The sequence below is a fragment of the Pyxicephalus adspersus genome, chromosome 3 (genome assembly GCF_032062135.1).
Source record: "Pyxicephalus adspersus chromosome 3, UCB_Pads_2.0, whole genome shotgun sequence".
NCBI classification, from domain to species: domain Eukaryota; kingdom Metazoa; phylum Chordata; class Amphibia; order Anura; family Pyxicephalidae; genus Pyxicephalus; species Pyxicephalus adspersus.
The window spans coordinates 29,132,665-29,157,164 of record NC_092860.1 but is presented as its reverse complement, the minus strand read 5'-3'; the positions used below and the strand labels follow the sequence as shown (position 1 = coordinate 29,157,164).

The 24,500-nt window shown below is 39.2% G+C and overlaps 1 protein-coding gene across 1 annotated transcript in view; it reads right to left on the bottom strand.

Annotated features, from left to right (window-relative positions):
* The window catches only part of FRMD3 (FERM domain containing 3), a 116,558-nt gene extending 94,405 nt beyond the window's left edge, over positions 1 to 22,153 (bottom strand). The window contains exon 1 of the mRNA XM_072404099.1: positions 21,671 to 22,153. Coding sequence (XP_072260200.1) covers positions 21,671 to 21,811 — 141 coding nt within the window. The 5' untranslated portion in view covers positions 21,812 to 22,153. The remainder of the gene's footprint in view (positions 1 to 21,670) is intronic.
* Positions 22,154 to 24,500: the final 2,347 nt, after the last annotated feature.

The window sequence follows — 24,500 nt, the reverse complement described above, 5'->3', positions numbered from 1 at the left end:
TTACTAATGCAGTTCATACCTTTGTACTGTACAACTCTAGCCATCTAAGTTCTAGCCATCTGTTACATGATGCGGATCTTCGAAAATGCTGCAATAAAATTTGGAAGAAGACTTTCATATAGTTTACAATCAAGAAGCAAACTGTAATCAGGCCTCCCACACCTACATGTAATTGCAGCTCTAGTTGTACCTAAGAGGAAGAGAAACACATATAAACACTGTGAGAGCCACCCAAATGTCCTATGCCTCCCATTTTTATAGTGCTGCAGGCGGTAGGCACATCAGAGGGGTGGAGAAGTAAAGCTATAACCCAAGCTAAAGCAAAGAAAAGATGACTGGATTACCAGCAATTTAATCCATTTTAAAAATCAATAGTCTACAGGATGACACATAACAGGAAATAGGATTTAACACAATCTTCTATCAAGATCATTTGTATTCTACGTACTGCTTAGGGGACCTTTTTATGACAGGGACATTTATTTTTTACTGCCATGTTTGTCAGGATTTTTTGATCTTAATAATAAACACTTTCACTCTACTATTAAATCTCAGCTTTTTGTTTTTTACTTTTACAATTTTTGAATATTAACAGTTGCCACAAAATAATGGTCATACAAAGATATGTCAGCAGTAGCACGCTATGCACGGAAGACATGAAACTTTAATTTTCTTGAAATCAAATATAATACAAATAAAATAAATCAACTAATCAACTGTATATTATGCATAAAGAAATAAAACTAATCAACTGTATATTATGGATAAATATTTATGCTACTCTGGAAAAAGAATGAATGGTCCAAGTTTACCGCATACATTGCAATCTGACAGTACAAGCTCCTTTAGATCTGTCAATACCTATGTAATGCAAGGTCCTGCCTGGTTCAATACAGATTGTTTGGTTCAGGTTGTTGATGCCAGAGAAGAACCACCAGACTGGTTCAAGCTAAAATAAAGGCAAAAGTGACAAAAACCTAAGTAAAAAAAACACTGAGCATCTCTGAATGCACTACACTTCAAACCTTGCAGGAGATGAGCTTCACAAGCTGGAGACTACACCGGGTACCACTCCTGTCAGGTAAGAACAGGCACCTGAGACTACAATTCACACAGGCTCACCAAAAAATATAAAATTGTAAAAACATTGCCGGGTCTGATGAGTATTGATTTTTGCTGTAACCTTCGGATGGTAGGGTCGGAATTTAGAATTACCAACATGAACATGATCTTGTATCAGTTCAGGCTGGTGGTGTAATGGTGTGGGGGATATTTTCTTGTCACACTTTTGGCCCCTTAATACCACATGAGCATCGCTAAAATGCTACAACTTTGTATTGTTGCTGACCATGTCCTTCCTTTTATGACCGCAGTATACCCATCTGCTGACAGCTACTTCAGGCAGTATAACTCGCCACAAAGCTCAAATCATCTCAACCTGTTACCTAAACATGGCAGTGAGTTCTTTGTACTCAAATGGCCTTCATAGTCACCAGATTCCAATAAAGATCCTGAAATGTGGTGAAATTTGAGATTTGCCCTGGGGCCCCTTCAAAATGAATCCATGATCTTTTTTTGAATTTTGCCTGACTAATAAGGGTAAGTGTCCTTTTGATAACCTGCGATTGTGCTGCATTCTAAATGCAGGTCAAACGCAGGCAAGAACCCTGGTGGACACTTACCTAAGTGTTGTTGAAACAAATGCATATGGTTTTTAATTTCTATTTGCTTAGAGTTCAACACTTAGGGGTCTAAATTTAGTAATAAAAAACATTTTTCACCAAGAATCATTCGGAAAAATGTGTGACCCTAATCAAAGTATAACGACCTGACAACTTGTATGACAAATGAAATGTGCTTAACAAATATGTACAGCTGTGACAGAAATAAGGAAAAACAGAACCCTGAGGACTATTTACATTCCTGATTGTTTACATGACGTGGTGGAATGGGATTTTTAAGAATAAAAAAGCTACAGAACTTTCAGTTCTTCCCAACCCATTACAGAATAAGTAAATGAAAAAAGGTGAACTCAAATATCATCGGTGATCACATTGCGTTGGAAAACATGAACAAGAAAGTTGCTGTGTAAATGTTAGTAAAATGTAATTGTGAATGATGTGCTTGGTAAAATAACTAAATATTTATATTTCAGAATGCAGAGAGTTTAATTATCTAGTCATTGAAATGCTGGGAAAGGAATCTGAATTCTTGTTCATTGCCCTAGGGACATAGCTACAGCAAACTATCACTCTGTATAAAAAAGAAAGAAAAAAAACTAGAATCCAAGCATAATAAACAGACCCTTAAATGTCACGGCTAGGAAATTAGCTGAATAAGAGAAACTTCTGCTTTTTAGGGGATGGAAATTATAACAAACTTGCCTTTGAGCTGCTACAGGCAAGCTAACTTTACCTTATACTGAAATACAGATTTTAAAAGCCAGCTATAATTTAATTTTAGGGTACACTTCAGTACATTTACTGAACTACTTCCACTATAGAAGAACTGTTTCTAATTCCAAGCATAAAATTACATCTTGTACAATAACACCAAAAGTGTCATGCTACTGTAAAAGTCACCCCTTTCAAAAACATTGCACCTGATTTATTAAAGCTCTCCAAGGTTGGAGAAGATTGACTATCATGTGTAAACCTGGGTGATCCCGCAATCCTGGAACAGATCTCATAAAACCATTTCCTATTTTTTGGCAAAAATGTTTAATCCTTGGCTAAATCCATTCCAGGTTTGCTGCATCACCCAGGTTCAGTCATGATAGTCTATCTTTTCTAGTCATGGGGTTTGGATAAATCAGGACTATTGTGACTTTACCCCGAATGGATAAGAAGAGTTTCCTTTTACTGTATTTTCCTACAGATAAAATGTTTTGGCAACAAAGGCTACAGAACTCTGCATAAATATAATGTAAACTGTGATTAATATAAAAAAATGATTAATTGAAGTACAATGTATTACATGAAACAAGGGGCAGCCTGCACCCTTTGCCATCAAAGTCTGTTACTTATGTAGACTTTGTACAAAGCTACATTGGGCAATAATCTCATATCATATATGGGAAGAGTAACATTACCAACCTAAAATACCACGGGAAAAACACTTCTTCTACCTAATAAAACTACTGTAAAATACAGATTATTTTCATCCAGTCCTTCAAAAACCTCAATGTTTAAGGGGTGCCAGTGATTGCCACAGAGAGGCACAATGGTGACCCGGTAGGGTGGAAATGTTGCTGTTTCCCAAGTGTTCCAGACTGATGAGATAAGCCCACATCCTACGTCAGCAGCTGCAGGATCCGATCCTATGTCCTATCTGTTTCTTATTCCTTGTTCACCCACCCTGCTTTCCTTGACATTATTATCAATAGAATAACAGGACCATGCAGTGGTTAAATAACAATTTCTAATGGTGCTTCAATTATATTAAATTACATGATAATGACCTACAGGAAGTTCAGCATACTTTAGAAATGAAAGCAGACAGACACACAAGTCATAACATTTCCTCCTGCTTCACAATAGTGTGCAAAAAATTATTACGTTTCCTAGGAAACAACTAAACAAATGGTGGAATACAAATATATTAGAACGAGTTATATAACCAATTCCACCAACCTCTTACCATAGTTCTTTTACAATATGTACAGCAGTTTGGTTTCAGAGAGCCCACTACTATCAATATGTTTGCAGCAATCTACTATATTTACAATTACCATTCTAAGGCAAATTCTCATTGTGTTTGTCCCGAAATACCATAAGCTTATTTAGTAATGTTGGATGTAGGGAAGTAAAAGCCAGATCCAAAATACAGGAAGCAGCTATTCTTCAACAGAGTGCAGTTTTGTATATCTGATTTCTGAAATATTCTACTAAAGAAATTTGTTTGAGCTGGGTGGGGGGTGGGGGTCAAAAAGTTGTAAGGCAAGAGGCACAAAATTGAGTATAAATTAGGTATAGTAATAAATTGAGTATAGCTCCACCCAGCAGAGCTGACAAGCTGCTACCTGTCACTGACATCTCACTCCATACAAAACTCAGCCTCAGCAGCTGTCTAGCCCAGAGGCTACTGAAAAGTTCCGGGGGGTGTGCCCAGCTAAAAGGATCTGGTGAGAACACAGCTCTCTATAAGGTTAACCCAAGCAAAAATGTTTAAGATGGTTTGTATAAAGTTAGGAAAGAGTTACAGCCTTAGTGCCAAACTTGCCAGCCTGATGGTCTCAGGGTCCTTTAGCACTAGTTGTGTGGTGGATCATGGGCTCCAAAAGCCAGTAGTCATTGTTGCAGTGATTGATTTGTAAATGTCTAATATGTAATTTCTACTAACCTTTACTAACCTCATGTATCATGTCCACTGTCTATTACTGTCTTCTACAACAGTGGTCCCCAACCTTTCCAACAGTGGGGTCCGGCAACACAGCACAAAATTTTGCAACAGCAGCTCTGCCTCCCACCAGCACACCAGCTGAGAACTGCGGAACAGCGTAAGAAAGCTGGCAGATTGTCAAGTGGCAGAGCCGCTGGCTACAGCAGAGGAGTGCAAGTCCCACATACACCGCTCCGCCACTCCCAGCAGCTCCTGTGCAAGCAGTGCAAGGAGAGCGGCCTGTACCCCAGCTGCCACCCCGTCACCAGCTCCAGAGCAGTGCAAGGAGTGCTGCAGGTGCCACCTTTGCCTCCCATCAGCTAGATTGCTAGATATATAAAACTCCAAAACATGGCCATAAAACAAAAACAGTACAAAAATAAAAACATCACAGATAATAACAGATTTTTTATTAGCTTTTTGGAGGGATTAAAGTTGATAACAACATGTGTTATTACAGCTTGTTTAATTGGAGCTAACTGAAGAGAGTGACCTTGTTTTCCTATGCTACCTACCACAAATATCAGAAAACAGATAAAAGATAACTACCCTTCAATACCCTATGTAGTCATCATCTAAATGAATGAGGCATTCAAATGCTACATAATTCAAGGTCCATTAAAGTACCTATACAAGGCACTAGGACCAATTCACAAAGCTCAGCATCAAAGGAAGTAGAAGGTAATTTATATTTTTTTATTTGAATAATGTATATCTACATATTTATATATATATATATATATATATATCTACATCGATAATCAGACATTGAAGAGACGGCAAGCAACTCATCTGAATATTCAAAATCTGCATTGATATTACATTTTTGGAATTAACTGATCCACGATCCCTACACACTCCCAATGATGGGTGTCCAAAGACATTTAGTTTTTTGGGTCAGGTGGAATTTTTTTTAATTAACTCTATAAAAATAATCCAAATAGGTACAAGAGCACTATCGCCTTCTTCTTCAACATGCAAAAAAATTTATCATGAGATGACTGAAATCAGTCAAAATGCCACCCTGAGGGAGGTGAAAATTGTATACTTCAGAAACAGTTGTAGTAAGAATAGTCCCAAGACCTGTATCTACAGCTTGGAGTTAGAGCTTGGGTTCTTCTTCATGTGCTCATAACCCTGCCTATATAATTCCAACACCACTACCGGCTCTCTATTCTTGGGGGCCTCTCTAAATGAAGACATAGCAGCAATGAAGTCATCTAATGGGGCCCTGATGATACATCTGTAGTGATGGATCAGAAATTCTCCACACCTAAAGCAGCAGATTTAGGTGAGAATTTCTTTATTTACAAAGTAAGAAATAATTACCAACATGCAGGATCTGTTAAAGGTAGGTGTGAGGCAGGGGCAGAACACACATTTTTTTCCCCAGAGATGGGCTTTAAAATTATAGCTGATGTGTGGGAAAATGGGAACTGAATTGGAGGTGATTTAATACAGCATAAGTCATAGTCATTTTGAAGACAAATATTGCTCTACATACAATGTCCAAACACAGTCTCTGACTGGAAAAACTGTCAACAGATTACAGGATGCCAGCAGTTATGGAAAATGTATGTTCCATTAACTAACTTCAACTCAAAAGGTAGTAGAGGAACTTTCCAATGTTTGCTTGGAAAGATTGTTCTATTAAGCATGAACCTGAGGGTAATATACCATAGGAACAATTTCTCTGAGCAATACATTGTGCAACAATAATGATTATCCTTCCATAAACTATACAAGACACTGATAGCTGTATAAGGATGGAAAGCCATTAACACTAAACTTCCTACTGTCTCCTTTTCAATATGTATTAAATATTCTGTCATGGTAAATATAAGCTGGATACATTTCATAAATGTCAAGTGCCATTTCAAAGAAATCTAAAGCTACGTACACACTTCCAATTATTATCGTTGGAAAACGAACGACGAACGATCCTGCACGATATCTACGAACGATCGTATAGCACCGATCCTGTACATACAGATAACGACACGATCGTTCGTAGATATTGTACACACAATAGATACGATCGTTTGAGCGATAGAGGAACTATGTGCACGACAGGAAAGTGAACGAACGTTCGTTCATTACGCATGCTCAGACCATGGACGATCAACGAACGATCGTACACACGAACGATGGTCAACGATCGTCGTCCAATCCGATCCGCCGGTCCGGTCGTTCGTTTCCAATGACTTTCCTCGTTCGTCGGCGTCGTTGGTTACTTTTTTTACGAACGATTTTTGCCCAATCGATCGTTCGTTCGTCGTTCATTTTGAACGATAAAAATTGGAAGTGTGTACGCACCTTAAAGGATTTCGTTATCTTGTACACTCTCAGTAACATCAACTAAAGTTCCTAGGGTGACTGCAAGGTTAAGTTGGTGGGATTTGATAGTTTTTAAATATTTTAAAGCATGCATTATTTGTGTTAGACAACAATAGAATGCTGATTATTATTATTATTATTATTATTATTATTATTATTATGCTTTATCGTTTGTTTCAATACATTTTTATTGAGAAATTTTTCCATATGACAATGAATATCCAAAACAAAAAAAAACAATGTGCATGAAATACATTCAACAGGAAACAAAAAACAGTCATAACCAGAACATGACCTATTGCAAAGCATCCTGAAACAGGCTATGGAAGAGAGTCCATGCAGACGAAGCGTGCCTGAGTAGTAGTTCTGAAGATTCAAGATTTCAGTACAAAGCGTAAGGCCTAGTTTGGGACAAAGATCCAGACTTTCGACCAAACTATAGGATACATTTTATATACTTGTTTGAAAACACAATAAGAGCAAATTCAAGACGAACAAAGAGAGAAGGATAAAAAGAAGAGTAGGGAAGGAGCCTGGGATTTGGGTATTGGGACCCCAGCTACCATATGTGGGCAGAGGTGGAGGAAAACACACCCGGATCACAGGTATAAAGTTTGAGACATCAAAATCTCTCGGAAGGTAGTTTTCAATCCACAGATCCCAAGTTTTCCGGAAATTTTGCATTTAGTTTTGGAGCCTGGCTATAGTCTCGTTAACCAAATACCATATCACTTTCCTTTACACCTGTGCCACTGTGGGCATGCTGGACCACCAAGACTTTGCTAGTGTATGTCTCACGGCTGTGAATTCGAATGTTATAAGTTTAAATTGGTACTTGGAGACATTTTGAGGGCGTAGGAGTAAGAGTGCCTCAAACGGGTCTTAGTGAATACCTCTTCCCAAAAGGGTATAGATATTGTTTGGTAGACTCCTGTCCAGAATCTCCTAATTTTGTGGCACAGCCACCAAAAGTGGTACAGGGTGCCTACCGATCCACAGCCATGAAAACAGCAGCCAACGCAGTCATTGGCAGTAGGCTGCTAGTCTAGTACAGTGGTCGCCAACCGGTGGTCCGCAGCTCTGGCCAGAGCAGCGGACTATGTTCCCTGTACGGATCGGAGGCTCAGGGAAGTGGGCGGGTTGTGTCCCTGGTCTGAGCCTGCAATGGGAAAGTGAGAAGGCTCTGGCATCATGTCGTCACTCTGGGGGAAGTTTCTTCCCTTTTGAGTGACACCCGGCTCCCTGCAGATGCGCGGTCCGGAGCTGGTAAATTTAGTGGCCCGCCAATCCTAAAAGTTTGACAACCACTGGTCTAGTAGGAACCATGTACTAGCTTAAAACTGGCTTCATGAAATGATACATTTGGGGTACTGTGGGCTGCAGCCCATATTTGTTGAATATACCTTACCTTAAATATTCACTATACATTATAATTACACACTATGGACAAACCATAAATCTCATTTCCACCAAACTTGTTTTAATAATATTATTCAGCCAAGTTTTTAATACTGGATAGGTACTTTTTGGTGATATTTGTCTGACCTCCTCCCCTGTTAGTGAGGCAGGAAGATAAGGGTGCTCACTCCAACAGACTACATTGAACATTGAATATAAATATTCTATCTTGTTTTAGGTGTATATTACTACGTCTGTGTCTTTAAGGAGATTTATCCACACTTCTAAGGCCAGACACACGCAGAAGGTTAGAAGGAGCTTGACGGAGTGTCATGGGAAAGGTCGCTGTGGAAAATATGAAGACACAATGAAGACACAAACAGCACTAAAATATTTCAATGAAAATAGAACCAGTTATTTTGCAACAATCTCTTGCAACAATACATTGGGACTGATTTACTAAAGTTTAGACTGCTCACTTATCACATGCCAGAAAATGTAAGAGAAACAGTATATTTCCTTGCACATGATTGGATGGTTTACACCATTTATTAAAATAAATGAAAATTCCCCTGCAATGGTATAAACTACTGAACCTTATTGTTTTTATGTTTTTGATCACTTATAGCCATATGCTGTGTGTGTAAATGACTTATTCTTGGGTATGGAATGCTGCCTACTGAACTAGATTTCAAATATTTTCCCCCCTAGGCCACAGACCTTGGTGGATGTACTGTGACGCTCCATACACCTCAAGTAATGAGGAAAAACATACTTTACATTCATGAATTATCTATTTCCTAACATTTTACTTCTTGAAGAATATGCAAAGCTAATCTTTCTTGTTAGCATTAGATCAGGCAAAGAACAGGTAAAACCCATGTGAGGTATATCTTGTCATATATATGTTAATATCTATGTCATATGTCAGGTATATCTATGTCATATTGGGGAGTTGTACATTCCTGTCTAGTGAACCCAACCGGAAGTGGGAGGAAATATCTCCTGAATGATTCCTTTAAATAAAATATTGTTTTTTGGGCTGACCCCTTATTTACATTTATATAATTTGATCAAAATGACGGTAAACTACAACACTAATTTTGATTCACTTAAGGTGTTTTATTCTGTAAATTTGTTTAGATGTAATATTGTTATTAATAAGGCAACAAGACAACAATAGCAATCAACTATGATATAAGATAACGCTGTAATTGTTGCTAATCACTGCAGTTAAAGCTGCACGTGGGTGTTTTCCTTAGTCATTAACTGCAGCTGTTTCTGAAAATAAATCGGGGAAGCTTCTTACACAACACTTCTGTCCAAAAATAATGCTGAGCCCACGGAGCTGACATCAGTGATCCTGAATCATTACACGGACTGGATCATTTTGGGACAAGATCATACCTACCTCATGAGGTACGCATGATACAGAACCAAGGAGAGGGCTAGAACTGAGATATAAAAATATTTACAAGACAAAAAACTAAAATCCCACATGCTTTAACATGTTATTTTTAAAAGGTCAATTTCAATGTGTTTAAAACTACATCTTTTATTTAAAAAAATAAATAATTGGTGATCCTGAACTTTGTAGAGACACTTCTTTTTATAAGATGACAAGACTTTGTCCTGTAGGCTATAAAGATGAAGTATCTGCAAAGTTGCAGAAGTAATTAGAAAAAAGAAAATTAAATGTTATTTAGTTGAGGTTTACATCTATGTTATTTTTTATAGGTGTAACAGGATGCGTAGTTTACAAATCAAGCAAATGTCCTATCTTTTTCTGTTACAAGTTTTTGATTTTCAATATAAAATTATACCAGGTAGGAATTGCTTCAAAGGAAGCAGCATGTCACAGAAAGCATCTAAATGTCATCTACCTAAAGGAACTAAAAGAATATGACAGTCTCCCTTTTCTAATTGGAAAAAAACTACATTGGTATAGCCAAGACACTCAGTCATAATTCCCTTTTGCTAGCCACCCTGTAACTTTTACTTGATTTCAATATCTAAATGACACTGGCTAGTATATAAATATACTGAAATACAAGCAAATGTAAAGAAATATATGGTTTTCAATCAAACATATAATACTTTATTTGATTTTATAATGTACTATGTTGATCTACAGTGTTTGAGTATGCCATAATTCATAATATTCATTCACAAGTCATCCTTTATGAGAATGAAATTGCTGGTCTCTCCACCATAAATGTACCATGTTGTGAAGTTGGATGAGTGAAGAAAAGATGCAGCAAGTTGTGATCAGTGTATCTCCCATTCCTGTCACCCTTGGTTAGAGGTCTGTCTGTGTACGGCCACCAATGATCTCCTATAGATATATACCCAAGGGTCTGTGTGCTGCTCATGCCATTACACATCTTCAATATTAACTTTACTCAGCCGTGTGCACAGGAGACCCATGTTTACCTGGGATGTTTAATTGGGGAGAAAGGCTATGTATTTTAATATGCATAGCTGCACAAAAGTCATTACTGTGGTATGTTTTGTATGGAAAAAAATCCTTTTCATGATTACTTTGATATGCTGCCAAGAAAACTCTTACAATGCTTGGTTAACATAATTATACTGTTCTAATAGGCAAGCTGTGTTAGGAAGAAACATGCATGGTCAGTCACAGTGGCTGCAAAGATATCTGAATATTCTGCACCACTTCTAATAAATGTATAGTAAATATATGGATAGCTAACAATAATACAAGAGTACACATATATTGTACAACCTCTGTCAAAGCAGGCTGTGATAGAAAAACTGAACTGACATGTGAAGTATTAGTAATACAAAGTAGCCAATAAAAAGCAAGGAAATACCATGCAGAGTATGAAAAGAAATAGGAGTCAGTTATTTAAGTCTCATAGGTAAAAGAAATGCAAGTAGACAAAGTCTAGAACAAAAGATGGAGAACAGGCATGTTAACAGGAGCTCAGATCTTATGGACAGTAGGACATGTAAGCGTGGTCACTATCAGACACCAGAATTGGGTAGGGAAATCTTTAACATGGGAATGTTTCACCTTTACTTGAGTATCATCTCATGGGCTACTTTAGATTATACATTCAGCAATGTCTTCAGACCTATTAAAAGAAAAAGGAGCTGATGTACTAAAGTGGTATTTTTTTACTACCCATGTTCAGTTTTTTGCTGTGAAGTAATCATGGGCCAGGGTCAACTAGATTGTAAGCTCTTCGGGGCAGGGTCCTCTCCTCCTGTATCACTGTCTGTATTAGTCTGTCATTTGCAATCCCTATTTAATATACAGCGCTGCGTAATATGTTGGCGCTATATAAATCCTGTTTAATAATAAAAATAATAACATGAAAAGTGTTAATAGCACAGAGAACAAAATTCCCAGAAACCATGGAAATATTATGCCCATAATGCCCATGTGTGTCCAAGGCTTACAAGGATCAAAAAGAGGGCAATGCCTGCTTTACACATGCTGGGTGAAGAGCATCCAATCATGGTGGCAGCTTCTGCCAATGACTAGAACACATTATTGGTAAACAAGCACTTGACATGACCTGAACATTTTGGAAGAAAGGTTGGTGAGATTAAACACTATTGCAAACTTCCCATTAACAGCCCAACAGAATAAACTAACCACTAGGGAAAACAACCATTCCTGCAATTCAATAGAGGACACACTGAACCATCAGAAATTTACCATTTATTCTCAAATATACTATACAAAATATACCATATTCTTTATCCTACTGACACACTAATGACTAGAGGAGAAATTTACAGACTCTCTGTAGGAAAAAGTCACAGTGCCTGTGAAGTGGTTCTATAAGGTAAAACATTTCACAATTTTACAATTCTCAATAGTTGCCTCTTCCAATGTTGCCTTGGTGATGCTTTGGAACAATAGGGAAGTTTGCAATTTTGCATAATAAAATTACTTCAAGAGAGAAGTAACATCTGTGAACTACTTTTCAGAATTGTACAAGTATTTGCTCTTCTAAACAATAGCTGCTGACTCAAAGCAAACTTTAAGTTGCAATATAAGGACATAAATTAAAGAGATTAGAAGAGAGTAAACATTCTTTTTGTCACATTCTCGGAAAATTGCTATCTGTATAACCATCTCTCTGGATACTGTAGATTCTAAAAAGAAATGTAGATTGCTAAATTGCCTTAAAGTGACTCATTTGTCCATGTAGTTACTTAGTTCTTATTATCACCTATACTTACCCTGGCAGCTGCAAACCAAAGACAGCAAGCCCTGTGTGCTTTCTGACTTGTTAGAATTTACAAATTTTATGGACTTCTTTCCCACTCTGATATAACAGATCTGGGCAATTATTATACACCATTGCTGTCACATAGGAGAGTGCCATATGCTTATCCATACATGGGACTACCAGGTATTCCACTTGGTTCCCAGAAGAAAAATACCCTCATCATGCAGGCTCTCTTTAAATCCTCATCTGCTCTTTTACATGCACTACAACTCCTGCTGTCCTTCCAGGCTGTTTGAAAGTAAATTCTGCAGGTCTCTTACAAAAGCCCTAGCACTGTGTCAATGGGGAAGGGGGTCTTCAAAGAAAAGGATGGGTTTACTGCTGCCACTATGGTAAGTTTACTTTGTCTGGAGTTGTACTTTAGGTGACCCTTTTACTGTGACATGTATGAACAAAAGAGAAGCACACCTAAACCATTTAAAAGGGAGGGATTTGTAAACAGTGTATGAAACATTTGCACCTACAAAAATCATATATCAGTACCTGCTTGAGATCACTAATACGTACATACAAAGAGTGGCTGCCTATTTCTAAGCATACACGTGATCATCGTGAAATTTAACAAAATGTAATAACCTTTATTCTTAATTTTGTTTTTTAGCCTAACTAATGTATTTCTTTTTCAAAATTATAAGCATCTTATTAGTGTTTTAATGAACCTACATTTTAGTTCTTACAAACCCATTTATGTTTTTATAAACAATTTGTTAAGCAACTTACAGTGAAAATATATTAAAGCAATCGTATAAATCTGAAGTAGAATTGATCAATTAGCCTCAGTCAGGTTTTACAGCAAATTTGGCTGATTCATAAAATTTGGATATTAACAATCATTTAGCAGTTTGCACCAAAGGTTTGCACACTAGTTTAGGTTCATAATACCCTTATAGTCCGCCAAGATGTTGTGTACATGCATCCTCTCTGTTACCAGTCCAGTGTTTTAGACAGTATCAGACACAATTCATATGAACATACTGCAGGTGCACAGCAGTCATGATATTGTGAATACACTGGTGTCAGTCACTTCCATCCAATGCTGCTCAGAGCCACCATCTTCAGTCATATTCCTGGCTATGTTCAGTGTTACAAAGAAACTGTCAGGTTATAATACTCATCATTTATCACAGACAGTGCCCTTGTTAAATGCCAATGAACCCTCATAGTCACTGTTCTCCCCATGCCCCTTTTAGCTGGGTGCACCACCCAGCCCTTTTTTAGCAAACACCAGGCTTATTTTGGGTGGTTACTGATGAGTTCGATCACTATACAGGGGCCAACACCCGCCTACAAAATTGTTTCTCACCCAGCTTAAAAAAAATTCTGGGTTGAGCACTGCATAGTAATGGTGACTTAAGGATTTGTAATTAAACTACCACACTGTCTACAGCGCAAGAAAGAAAGGTGGTGTCACCAATGCATCTAGCTTCTAATCCTCCATCCTTAATATCCATTGCAAATTATTAGTGGACAGTATGCCAGCAACCTAGGCATGACCATTTCTACCAGATGCCGTGTCCACAGTTACAATGTAGTACATATCTATTTAAAGTATAAAACAATAAAACCAAAATATTATTACACAGAATTTATATAGCGCCGACATATTACACAGCGCTGTACAAAGTCCATAGTCATGTAATTAGCTGTCCTTCACAATCTAATGTCACTACTCTAGTCATATGTCATTACCACAGTCTAAGGTCAATTTTGGGGAGAAGCCAGTTAACCTATCTGCATGTTTTTGGATTGTGGGAGGAAACCCACACAAATACTGCAAACTCCATGCAGATAGTGATCATACTGATCACTGATTAATACTGATGATGATACAGCCAGCTAACATGAACACATTCCAACACAGCCTATGCATGTGTCCAGCTTTTTTAAAGCTTTACTATATAATGTACATGTATGTGTGTGCTTACCCTGATTGACCACCAATGGCATCTGTTGTTTTAGAAACCTGTGGCAATGTTTATATATATATATATATATATATATATATATATATACACACACATAGTTCTCCCCAGAGGTTTTTAGCTGGTTGCTCCGCCCGGCTGATTTGAATACCCCGCCCAGCTCTCGGAAGCTCTCATCCTACTTACTGCCTGTTACCAATCCTAGGTGCCCAGCACTTATGGCCGGTTACCAATCCTAGGTGCCTAGCAGTTGCCAGAAGTCACTTAGAAGGGGTAAATGTTTTTTGCTGCTAATATGAGCTAAGCCTAACTTGTTACACCACATTCATTATACTTTTACACTACTACAACGGATTACACTCTTAAAACTTAGAACACTAGTAAGTTGGGTCACAATACACAGCATAGGACAGTTGTGGCAAAATACATAGAATAGAAAAATTGGATATACTAACAGGGCAGACATTACAAAGTTGTAACAAATAATTGGGAGAAGGTAGAACACTGAAACAATAGGAGGTTACTGGATACCCATGGCATAAACAACTGGGAGCACTAAATTTGCCATGTTTTGCCACACCCCCTTTTTTACCACCCGGCTACAGCTTCCTACCACCCGGCTGAAAAAAATTTCTGGGGAGAACACTGATATATATATATACATATATATAGTCATAAGCATTTCAGTTAAATCAATACAGCAGATGTCAATGTTTGAATCCATTTAGGTATAAAAATGTTGTATTTTGTATCGTAATACAAAGCAGTCAGCAGAGGCGTATAATGTACAAATATAACTGTCCTCTTATACCTATATACCTCAAAATACCCAGCCTAAACCCTGCTATGGTTCTATAGTATGTTACTTTTTGTAGCCTGTTTCCACTATTTATTCACAATTAGTATTTCACTGTTGCCAGTGGCATAATGTTTAACAAAGAATGAAGTGAAACTGGTTGAACAAGAATTTTGAGGATTTTAAAATTCATTTGAAATAAGTTTATTCTCCCCTTAGGATAGGAGAAAAAAAAATAGAGAGTAAATATAAAGTTCATTTTCTTTTTATACATATTAAAATCATTTAGAGACATTTACTCTAGTTTAACTATAGGAGTTCAAGCTGTTCATTTCCAAAGTAAATTATCATCTCCTTGTCAGTAATAATTCACTGAGCTTAGAGAATGTGGTGATAAGTCACTTTGCAAAGAATATCCAACTGCATGGAAATCTAAAAAAACAGGATTTTTCCTTGTACATTATTTTGAGTCTATGAAGTAATTCTATTTTCACCAGTCTCCATTGTCAGTTACATTCAGTCTGTATTTAGTATGTATTCACATCTGTTCAGCACCTCACACATTACCCCGTGTGATAACACACCTTGCCCTAAAACATGTAACAATATTGGTGAACCGTGATACCATTATTTATAAATGGCACTACTAGGAAACCTAGTCAGCAACCTGCAGTGCACTGGTACTTCTTTCCATGCACTGCCATGCCCCCATTCAAATGATTTGGCTGCCACATCACCAGCAGCACCCAGCACATGGCACATCTGTGTGGCCCAGGTCTAGCTGCATTGATGTTAATCAAGCCTTCAGTTTCAGTCTCTTATTTGAACTGAAGTTCCCCTTCTGGCCTGCATTTGACCTGTTTGTAATCTTCAACCTGCTACTTTTGCATTTCTATTGATTTGTATGGGGAGAGCAAAATTACTTACACAATAAAAGCCTGCCAACACAACAAGTCCTTTATAAATTAAACCCCAGAATAAAGTCAGAACGTTTCATCTACATGTTTGTCCGAAATCAGTGAAAATCAGATCAGTGTCCGAAAGCCAGAAAACCAGCATTATTATAAGTAAAAAAAAATCAGCAATGACAACCTCATCAATATATTACTCATATTACTCTCTGTAAACATCTCTATTCAGCTATTTCATTCCCAGAATATATTATTAAACTCAGTCAAAGCAAACTAGTGCCACATCCCTTAATTTTGTATTTGTAGGTTGCAGTGTTGCAGGGACAACTGTCTGAGCGTTGATGTTTTAACCCTTCCCTAGTCAAAAGCTAAATAAAAATGTAATAAAAATGTACACTACAGCTACAATTTCCTCAGCATATCCATACACTGGGAAATGTTGCTGATGCCAAGCCAGGTTGTATCTATAGACACAAATCTGCATGACACAAAAGAAACCTGAGAACAGAATTGATTTCACTCTAAACCTAATATCTCAATACTTAGTGGACAGACAATGAGCTGTGATTGCTTTTCTTACTAATTCTAAAGTTTGTACATACTGCTCCTATTTGGAGTGTCACATAACTGTCTGATTATCCTAAAGGCTTAATCAGCAAATAATGATTTCAGTAAATAGAAGAACTATTGTATTTTAATCCAACATACTTGTATGCTTTAATAATAATACAGAATACAGAATATACACACAGGATGAAAATAAACATCATCCTCATCAGATTATTACAAAAAAAAGTTGTACATAATTATTATCATACGTAAAACAGATTTATTGGGAATTTGTAAAAGCACAGTAAAGCAAACAATGAACACATAAATCAGTCTCTATTAGGCACCACTGTCCACCGACCTCTGCATCAACATCAACCCATCACACACCAAGGCATTCGTGTTTATACTTCTTCCAGTTCTGCCTACCTTAGAGGAAATGATTTCAGACTGATCAGTTTATTTGACCGGTCCAAGTAGTCAGGGGCCTGATAGTGGTCAGCTAGCATAGGTCTTCATGATCTACAGATAAAAGATGTGCAAGTGATCCAACCACACACAGCCCTACTGCCCACAGTGCAAAGCAGGCTGCCTAAAGCGGACCTAAACACAGAATTTCTACTTTACATACAAGGGTAGACAATACTTTTATTTAAAGTAAAAATTTTGTTTGTGTTTTTTTAAGTGAAGTGCAACACCCTTTTCTTTTTTTTTCAGCTGCTCTTTTATCAATAGAAAAAACATTGGCGATCTCACACATGCACAGTTAGGATCAGCAAGTTTTTTCCCAATATAAGTCATCCAATCTCGTGCCTGCGCAGTGTGAGATCAGGTGACCAAAGAAAAAGAACCCGGAAGAACAGAGAAGAAGATGTCGGCGCCTGGTGCTCCCTCTGCGCCGGGCTGAAGATGGATACTGGGACAACACACGACCTGATAGACGAAACCTCCCGACGCATAGACTGATCTGCGGGATTGAAGGTACGTGTGATTTAATTGTTTTGGGTTTACTTCTGCTTTAAGTGACCAAAGGCAGGGGCTGGAGGTAGAAAGTCCCTTAACCCAAGTAATCGCTGACCAGATTATTATGCAGCTGATAGAAAGCTTCTTTGCTTCACTAGAATAGGACAATGACCTGGTGGGGAGGCAAAATATAAGGAAGGGGGGAAGTAGCCTATTGCACTGCCCTGCAGAGACAGAGAGCCTGATTTACTAAATCTCTTCAAAGCTGGAGAGGATACACTTTCATCATTAAAGCTGGGTGATCCAGCATACCTGGATTTCTTCAAAGTTATCTGCTATTTGCTAGCAAATGTTTTGAATCCTGGACCAGATTTATTCAAGGTTTGCTGGAACACCCAGCTTCACTGATAAAAGTGTATCCTCTCCAGCCTTGGAGAGCTTTAATAAATCAGGCCCACTATCCATACTATAATTTGACTTACTAGTACAAGGCTATCCCATACTCATTAGATCAGCCAAGGGGGGAACCCTTGAAATAACTTTCAGGTCTTCAGGGAACCCCTGATATAATGACTATACCCACAGATCACGGTACATTAGCGGGAAGAATACCTCTTACATTGCTGGCCAGTGGGAAGAATGTCATCCTTACTTATAGCCAAAAAGATCATTGGTTTCTAATAAACTGACCATAGAAGCAAAAACTGTGCATTGCTCAAGGAACCCCTAGCAACCTCTGGAGGATCCCATAGGGTTCCATGTAATTTTGGTTGAGAAAGACTTTATTAGATTGTCATAAGCAGAGTAATAATTTAAAGTGTAATATTAGTACATTAGTAACTCATGAGAAGAAGAAAATACAAATGTCCACTAACATTCCTTCTTGATGTACATTACACCAAAAGCTAAACTGTTTGCTCCCAGCAACAAAATCTAGATCTTAAATGTGTTTAAGTGATTTATTCAATCTAAACAGCAGCCAATCAAAAGAAATGCTGACAGAACATTTGAAACTCTAACTAAAAATGTAAACATTGGAAGAACTGAAATAAAAAAAAAGGAAAATGGCAAGCCAGGAACAGAGGAGAGGATTAGATCAACGGTTGGCAACCGGTAGCCTGCGTGGAGAAAATGTTGGTGGTCCGTCGCTCTGGCCGATGCGCCCCTGAGCGGGGTCAGGAGAAGGACCCTACTGGGAGGGTGCACCGGTCAGAGCCGCAGACCATGTCCCCTGTATGAATCGCAGGCTTAGGGTGGCAGGCGGGTTGTGTCTCGGGCTCAGACCTGCGATGGGAGAGTGGGTGGGTTCTGGCATCATGACATCACTCTGGGGGAAGTTTCATCCGCTTTGAGGGACACCAAGCTCCTCGCGCATGTGCGGTCCAGAGCCGGTAAAGGTAGTTGTCCCTGGGTCCAAAAAGGTTGGCGACTACTGGATTAGATGATGCTGGATGTCCTTCAACCAAGAATATATGTGAGAAATTCTAATGCACATTATGGGAAGCTTTACTTAAAGCATAACTCCAAGATTCACCCACAACACCAACCACCTCTCCGACCCCTTCATATTTTTAATACATTCATTTTATTTTGTAGATGTCCTCTACATTGTCTGATGGTTTCACCAGCACTTCCTCTAGCGGTGGTGTGAGGATTATTGTTCAAGGACTGAAATCCGCTGTCCAGGGGTGTAAAGGACAAGCCAAGCTTATAGGAAAAGGGCAGCATTGGTTGAATGTCCATGAAGGACGGCTGGTATTGGACCGCGGGGGAAGTTAGAGACCGTGCTGAAGTAAGGTAAGGGGCAGGGATAACACAGAAATACGAAAACTGGAGCTCCACTTTAAACCCATCTAAAAATAGGATGGCATTATGTTTTTTTATGGTTTACTATCATTGCGCTTGTGACGTATCCCATTCTTTTACCATGTCATGGCAAAATGTATTTCATGTCTGTTATGCATGAGACATTTTACTATTAGTGTTGCATTGTATCTTTTTCTTTTAATATCCCACTGACACAAAATGTAATATATGCTTTTATGCATCACACTACACACAGTTTATGATCTATGTGCTTGTATTGTCTGCTGTTCTTTATATGCTACAGCAGTGTTCTCCCCAGGCCCTTTTAGCTGGGTGCACCACCCGGCACATTTCAGCACCCACCTGGCTGTTTTTGGGTGATTACTAAAGAGTTTGGTCACAATATAGGGGCTGCCACCCGCCTACAATTTCTTCCCACCCGGCTTAAAAAAATTCTGGGTTGAGCACTGCTACAGATTATATAAATCCTGTTTAATATTAATAAATAATAATCATTTTTTTTTGTTTTTTATACTTAAGTCAAAGTTCATGTGTTTTTTTCTTTTATGCTAGATTTACAGAATGTATTTGATGTTTTTTTACTCATGATGGTTTACTTTACTCCATGCATATACTACAGATGAGGAATTAATTCTGTATTTTACCCATAAAACACAGTCTACATTATTATTTTATAGGCTACAGATAACAAACGTATTTGATGAGTTTTACCCTCAAGCACTTTATTCTTCTTACGTGCTATATTTTTATATTTGTGGGAATTTATTGTTTTTTTTTTTACCCATCATGATTTACTTTACTTCTTTATTGTTCTACAGAATTTATTTTGTATTTCAGATTTTATTAACTGAATACAGTTCACTTTATATTTCTTATAGGCTACATGTAATGGATATATGAGATGTTTGTTTCCCATGGGCACAGTTTATTTTATACTTCTATGTATTATTATTATTATTTATTATTATTATACTTCTATTTATTATCTACTTCTATGCTATATGTAAGGCATATATGTGATGTGTGTCAGTCATCAGAGAGAACTGCCTGTTGTATCGCCCTCAGATGAGGAATGTAGTACACACACGGGGTGTATAGTGTCTCCGATCTCTATGTAGGACATGTGTATGCAATGTGTCATTACCCATCAGACACACGTTATTTCATTCCTCTGTGTGTGACATGTGTGTGATTTGTTATTACCCATCGGCATCTTTATACTTCTTTTATTGTATATATGAGGAATCCATGTGATGTGTTGTTGCCCGCTGTCTATTCCTCCTGATAAGGAGTGTACACAAAGGTGTATGGGGTCCATGGACAAAGTTTATTCTCCTCTCTATGTAGGACATGTTTATGTGATGTGTTGTTCTGTGTTATATCCCCCAGAATGAATGTAATACATAGAAGGTGAATGTGGTCCATAGACAGTTATTCATACATGTGTATCTGATGTTCCCTCTTGTATCCTCCAGGATGAATGTAATACACAGGGGGTGAATGTGGTTCATAGACACAGTTATTCAGACATGTGTATGGGATGTTCCCTCTTGTATCCCCCAGGTTGAATGTAATGCAGAAGGGGTGAATGTGGTCCAAAGACACATTTATTCACACATGTGTATGTGATGTTCCCTGATATATCCCCCAGGATGAATGTAATACACACAGGGTGAATGTGGTCCATAGACACAGTTATTCACACGTGTATGTAATGTTCCCTGATATATCCCCGAGGATGAATGTAATACACACAGGGTGAATGTGGTCCATAGACACAGTTATTCACACGTGTATGTAATGTTCCCTGATATATCCCCGAGGATGAATGTAATACACACAGGGTGAATGTGGTCCATAGACACAGTTATTCACACGTGTATGTAATGTTCCCTGATATATCCCCGAGGATGAATGTAATACACACGGGGTGAATGTGGTCCATACACAGGTATTCATACATGTGTATGTGATGTTCCCTCTTGTATCCTCCAGGATGAATGTAATACACAGGGGGTGAATGTGGTCCTTGGCTCACAATGGTGATGTTTATGTCTATGGAGGGTGGTGCCTGGCTGTACATTCACGTGTAGTGAATACGGATGTAAATAGATGTGTATCATAGAATAATGCGGCGAATCTTCCATGTAGGAATGCGGTGTATCCGGCGTGTGTAGTGAATGGAGCTGACAGTGGGTACCACATTCCTCTGACATTCACACGGATGTGACAATACACAATGGCACAACTTCCCCCACACACCGCCGGGCTCCATGGTTACCGGGAACTTTCAGGGTTCCGCACAATGCCGCACCGTACCTGGATATTGCAGGAGATCTCGGCGTCATCCAGCAGGCGGACGGTGCATTTCATCTCCAGACTTAGGGATTTCATACTGGCAGTCCTTAGTCGGTTCATTCTCATAGTCCCCTTGTGCTGGGTGCACCGGCAGCCTAACATGCACCCTGACTCGGACGGGCACCGGTGACGAGAAGCTCGTAATGACAGAGCCCGGACTACATGTCCTCCCTCCTGCCTGTGGCTGGGAGAGAAGCGCCCGCTGTCTCTTATATCTCCGGGGACTGTGGGAGGAGGGCTGCCGCCTGGCTGGCTGCTGGTACCGCTGTGAGAGCGAGGCTGGGTCTGCAGTCAGCTCTGTGGAGGAGGGCGCGGTGTGCGGCCAATCCACCCCTAACCACCGCCACTGCTGCAGCCCAACAATGACGTCTGCCATACAGGAGACCTACAAGGGGGACATGCCAAATATTGCCTGGCACAGGGCTGGCTGCCACCCCATGTCACTGGCAATAGCGCTACAACTTCACACATATTATGTATCACTCAACTACCCCACCCCTCAAATCAACCAACCAGAAGGGCTGGGTACTTACCTGGAGGATTATTGTTGAGGCATAGGGCCAGGGGGAGTTAGCTAGCAGCTATGGGCTATAGGCAGGAGGAGGAAGGTTAGGAACCAGGAATAAAGGGGTGTATTGGGACAGGCATGGGTGGGAACACCATGCCCTCACTTTATTTGGGAATGGGTGCCCATTCTTATTTTGCAAAGGAAGTCTTTGGTGGTTCGCCGCTCGGGCCGGTCTGCCCCCGGTGCACCGTCCTGAGCCGCGGACTTTGTCTCCCATATAGACTTGCCGGCTCAGGGCGGTGGGCAGGTTGTCTTTACGAACACAACACGCCTGGGTGGGTTCTGGTATCATGACGTCACTCTGTGGGACGTTTCTTCCCCATTTACACATACGCAAGGGTGTAGTGGGGCGGCCAGGTCATGCATAGTACCGTGCCCCCTCTTCTTTTTTCATAACTACACCCGTTTGGCACCAAGGTGGGAGATCCCAAGATTTACTACCTGTAGGGGGGTTAGGTTTAGGCACCATAAAGCGGGTCGGCCCAAGAAGGAAGGGTTTAGGTTGAGCACCAAAAATGACGGAGATTAAGGGTTGGCACTAAGAAGCGGGTTTGAAGAAGGTTTGTTATCAAGAAGGGAAGGGGATTAAGGTTTGATATAAAGAAGGATGGGTTAAGGTTGGGCACCAAGAAGGAGGTTAAAGTTGAGCAATAAAAAGAGGGAGTTAAGGTTTGGCATCAAATAGAGAGGGGGATTAAGGTTTGGCATCAAGACAGATGTGTTAAGGTTGGGCACCAAGAAAGAAGGAGGCTAAGGTTTGGCACCAAGAAGGGAGAGTTGAGGTTTAGCATCAACAAGGAAGGATACGGTTTGTCACTAAAAAGTTATGGTTTGGAATCAAGAAATATGGGGTAAAGTTGGGCACCAAGAAGGAAGGAGGTTAAGGTTTGGCACTAGGAAATATGGGTTAAGGTTGGGCACCAAGAAGCACCTCGGGGAACTGTAGCACCTCATACCATATTGGTGGATTTACAGAGGACTCACATTACTAGGGGACTGCTTTATCATGGTGACCAAAAAAGCCATCTTGAAAAAGTAGATCTAAAAGTAGGAACTCCCCCTGCTCCGAGGCCTTTTCAGGAGAAACCGATGTATACCTTCCAGATTGATGGGATAGAATCTTCCCTCGACATAGAAACATGTTTTCAACATGCAGGAATCTCTGATACTTTCCTGATACAAACCACATAAAATATTACACAGTCATTTGAACTGACATTGTGGTTCACAACAAGATTGTTTAATAAAGGTCCCTCTGGTTTTAATTGGATATCACTGATGAAGTTTGATGTGCTAGTTGTCCGTGAGCTGGGATCATATGTATCCATTTCATACTTGTGTTTGGTAACATGGTCCAGAGGTATGGACATCTTTCACATCATGAAATCATTAGGAAAGAATGGTGGCAGGAGCAATGCAGGCCATGAACTGATGGATGTAACTGTAATGGGTTTTGGGCTAGTTATCCTTCACCTACCTCCTTGGGAAACAGCTCATAAAAGTCTATTAGGCTGTACTGTAGCAATTTATCCGCCACTGCAACTCACAGAAAGCAAAATGTACAAACTGATTCACGTAAAGCTTTCTCTAACTACAGAAACTGCAACACAATGATACTATGCCTGTTCTCAGCCAACCTTTTATAATTAGGGGTTCATTTATCAAGACTAAATTTTATCCTTCTAAATTTGCAGACTGTAAACTTGCCCAAAAGTTATCTATTTAAGGTAACCGCAAAGCTCTGAAATTCACCACACATTTCAGTCAAATTGCCAAAGAAAATAAGTAATGTGCACCCTTTGCTTAAAATTAGCACCCCACGATATTTGTGCATCATGGACTCATTCACACCTTTGGCTGAGTTCATTATAATGAAAGACCACCAAAGTCCTTGTACACACTCTTATTATCTCTCGTCTGGACTACTGTTAACATCCTCCTCTCTGGTATTTCACTAACCAGACTTTAACCTCTACGATCTAATATGAATGCTGCAGCCAGACTCATCCATTCCTCTCACCACTCCTTTTCTGCTGCATCGCTTTGCAGTTCTCTTCATTGGCTTCCATTTCATCTTAGAATCAAATTCAAGCTCCTGTGCTTCACCATCAAATATCTCCACAGTTCTTGTCCACTTACCTCTCTGACCTGGTAGAAAAATACTCCCCCAGCCGCTCTCTCCGCTCCTCCAATGACCTACTATTGACTTCCTCACTCATAACC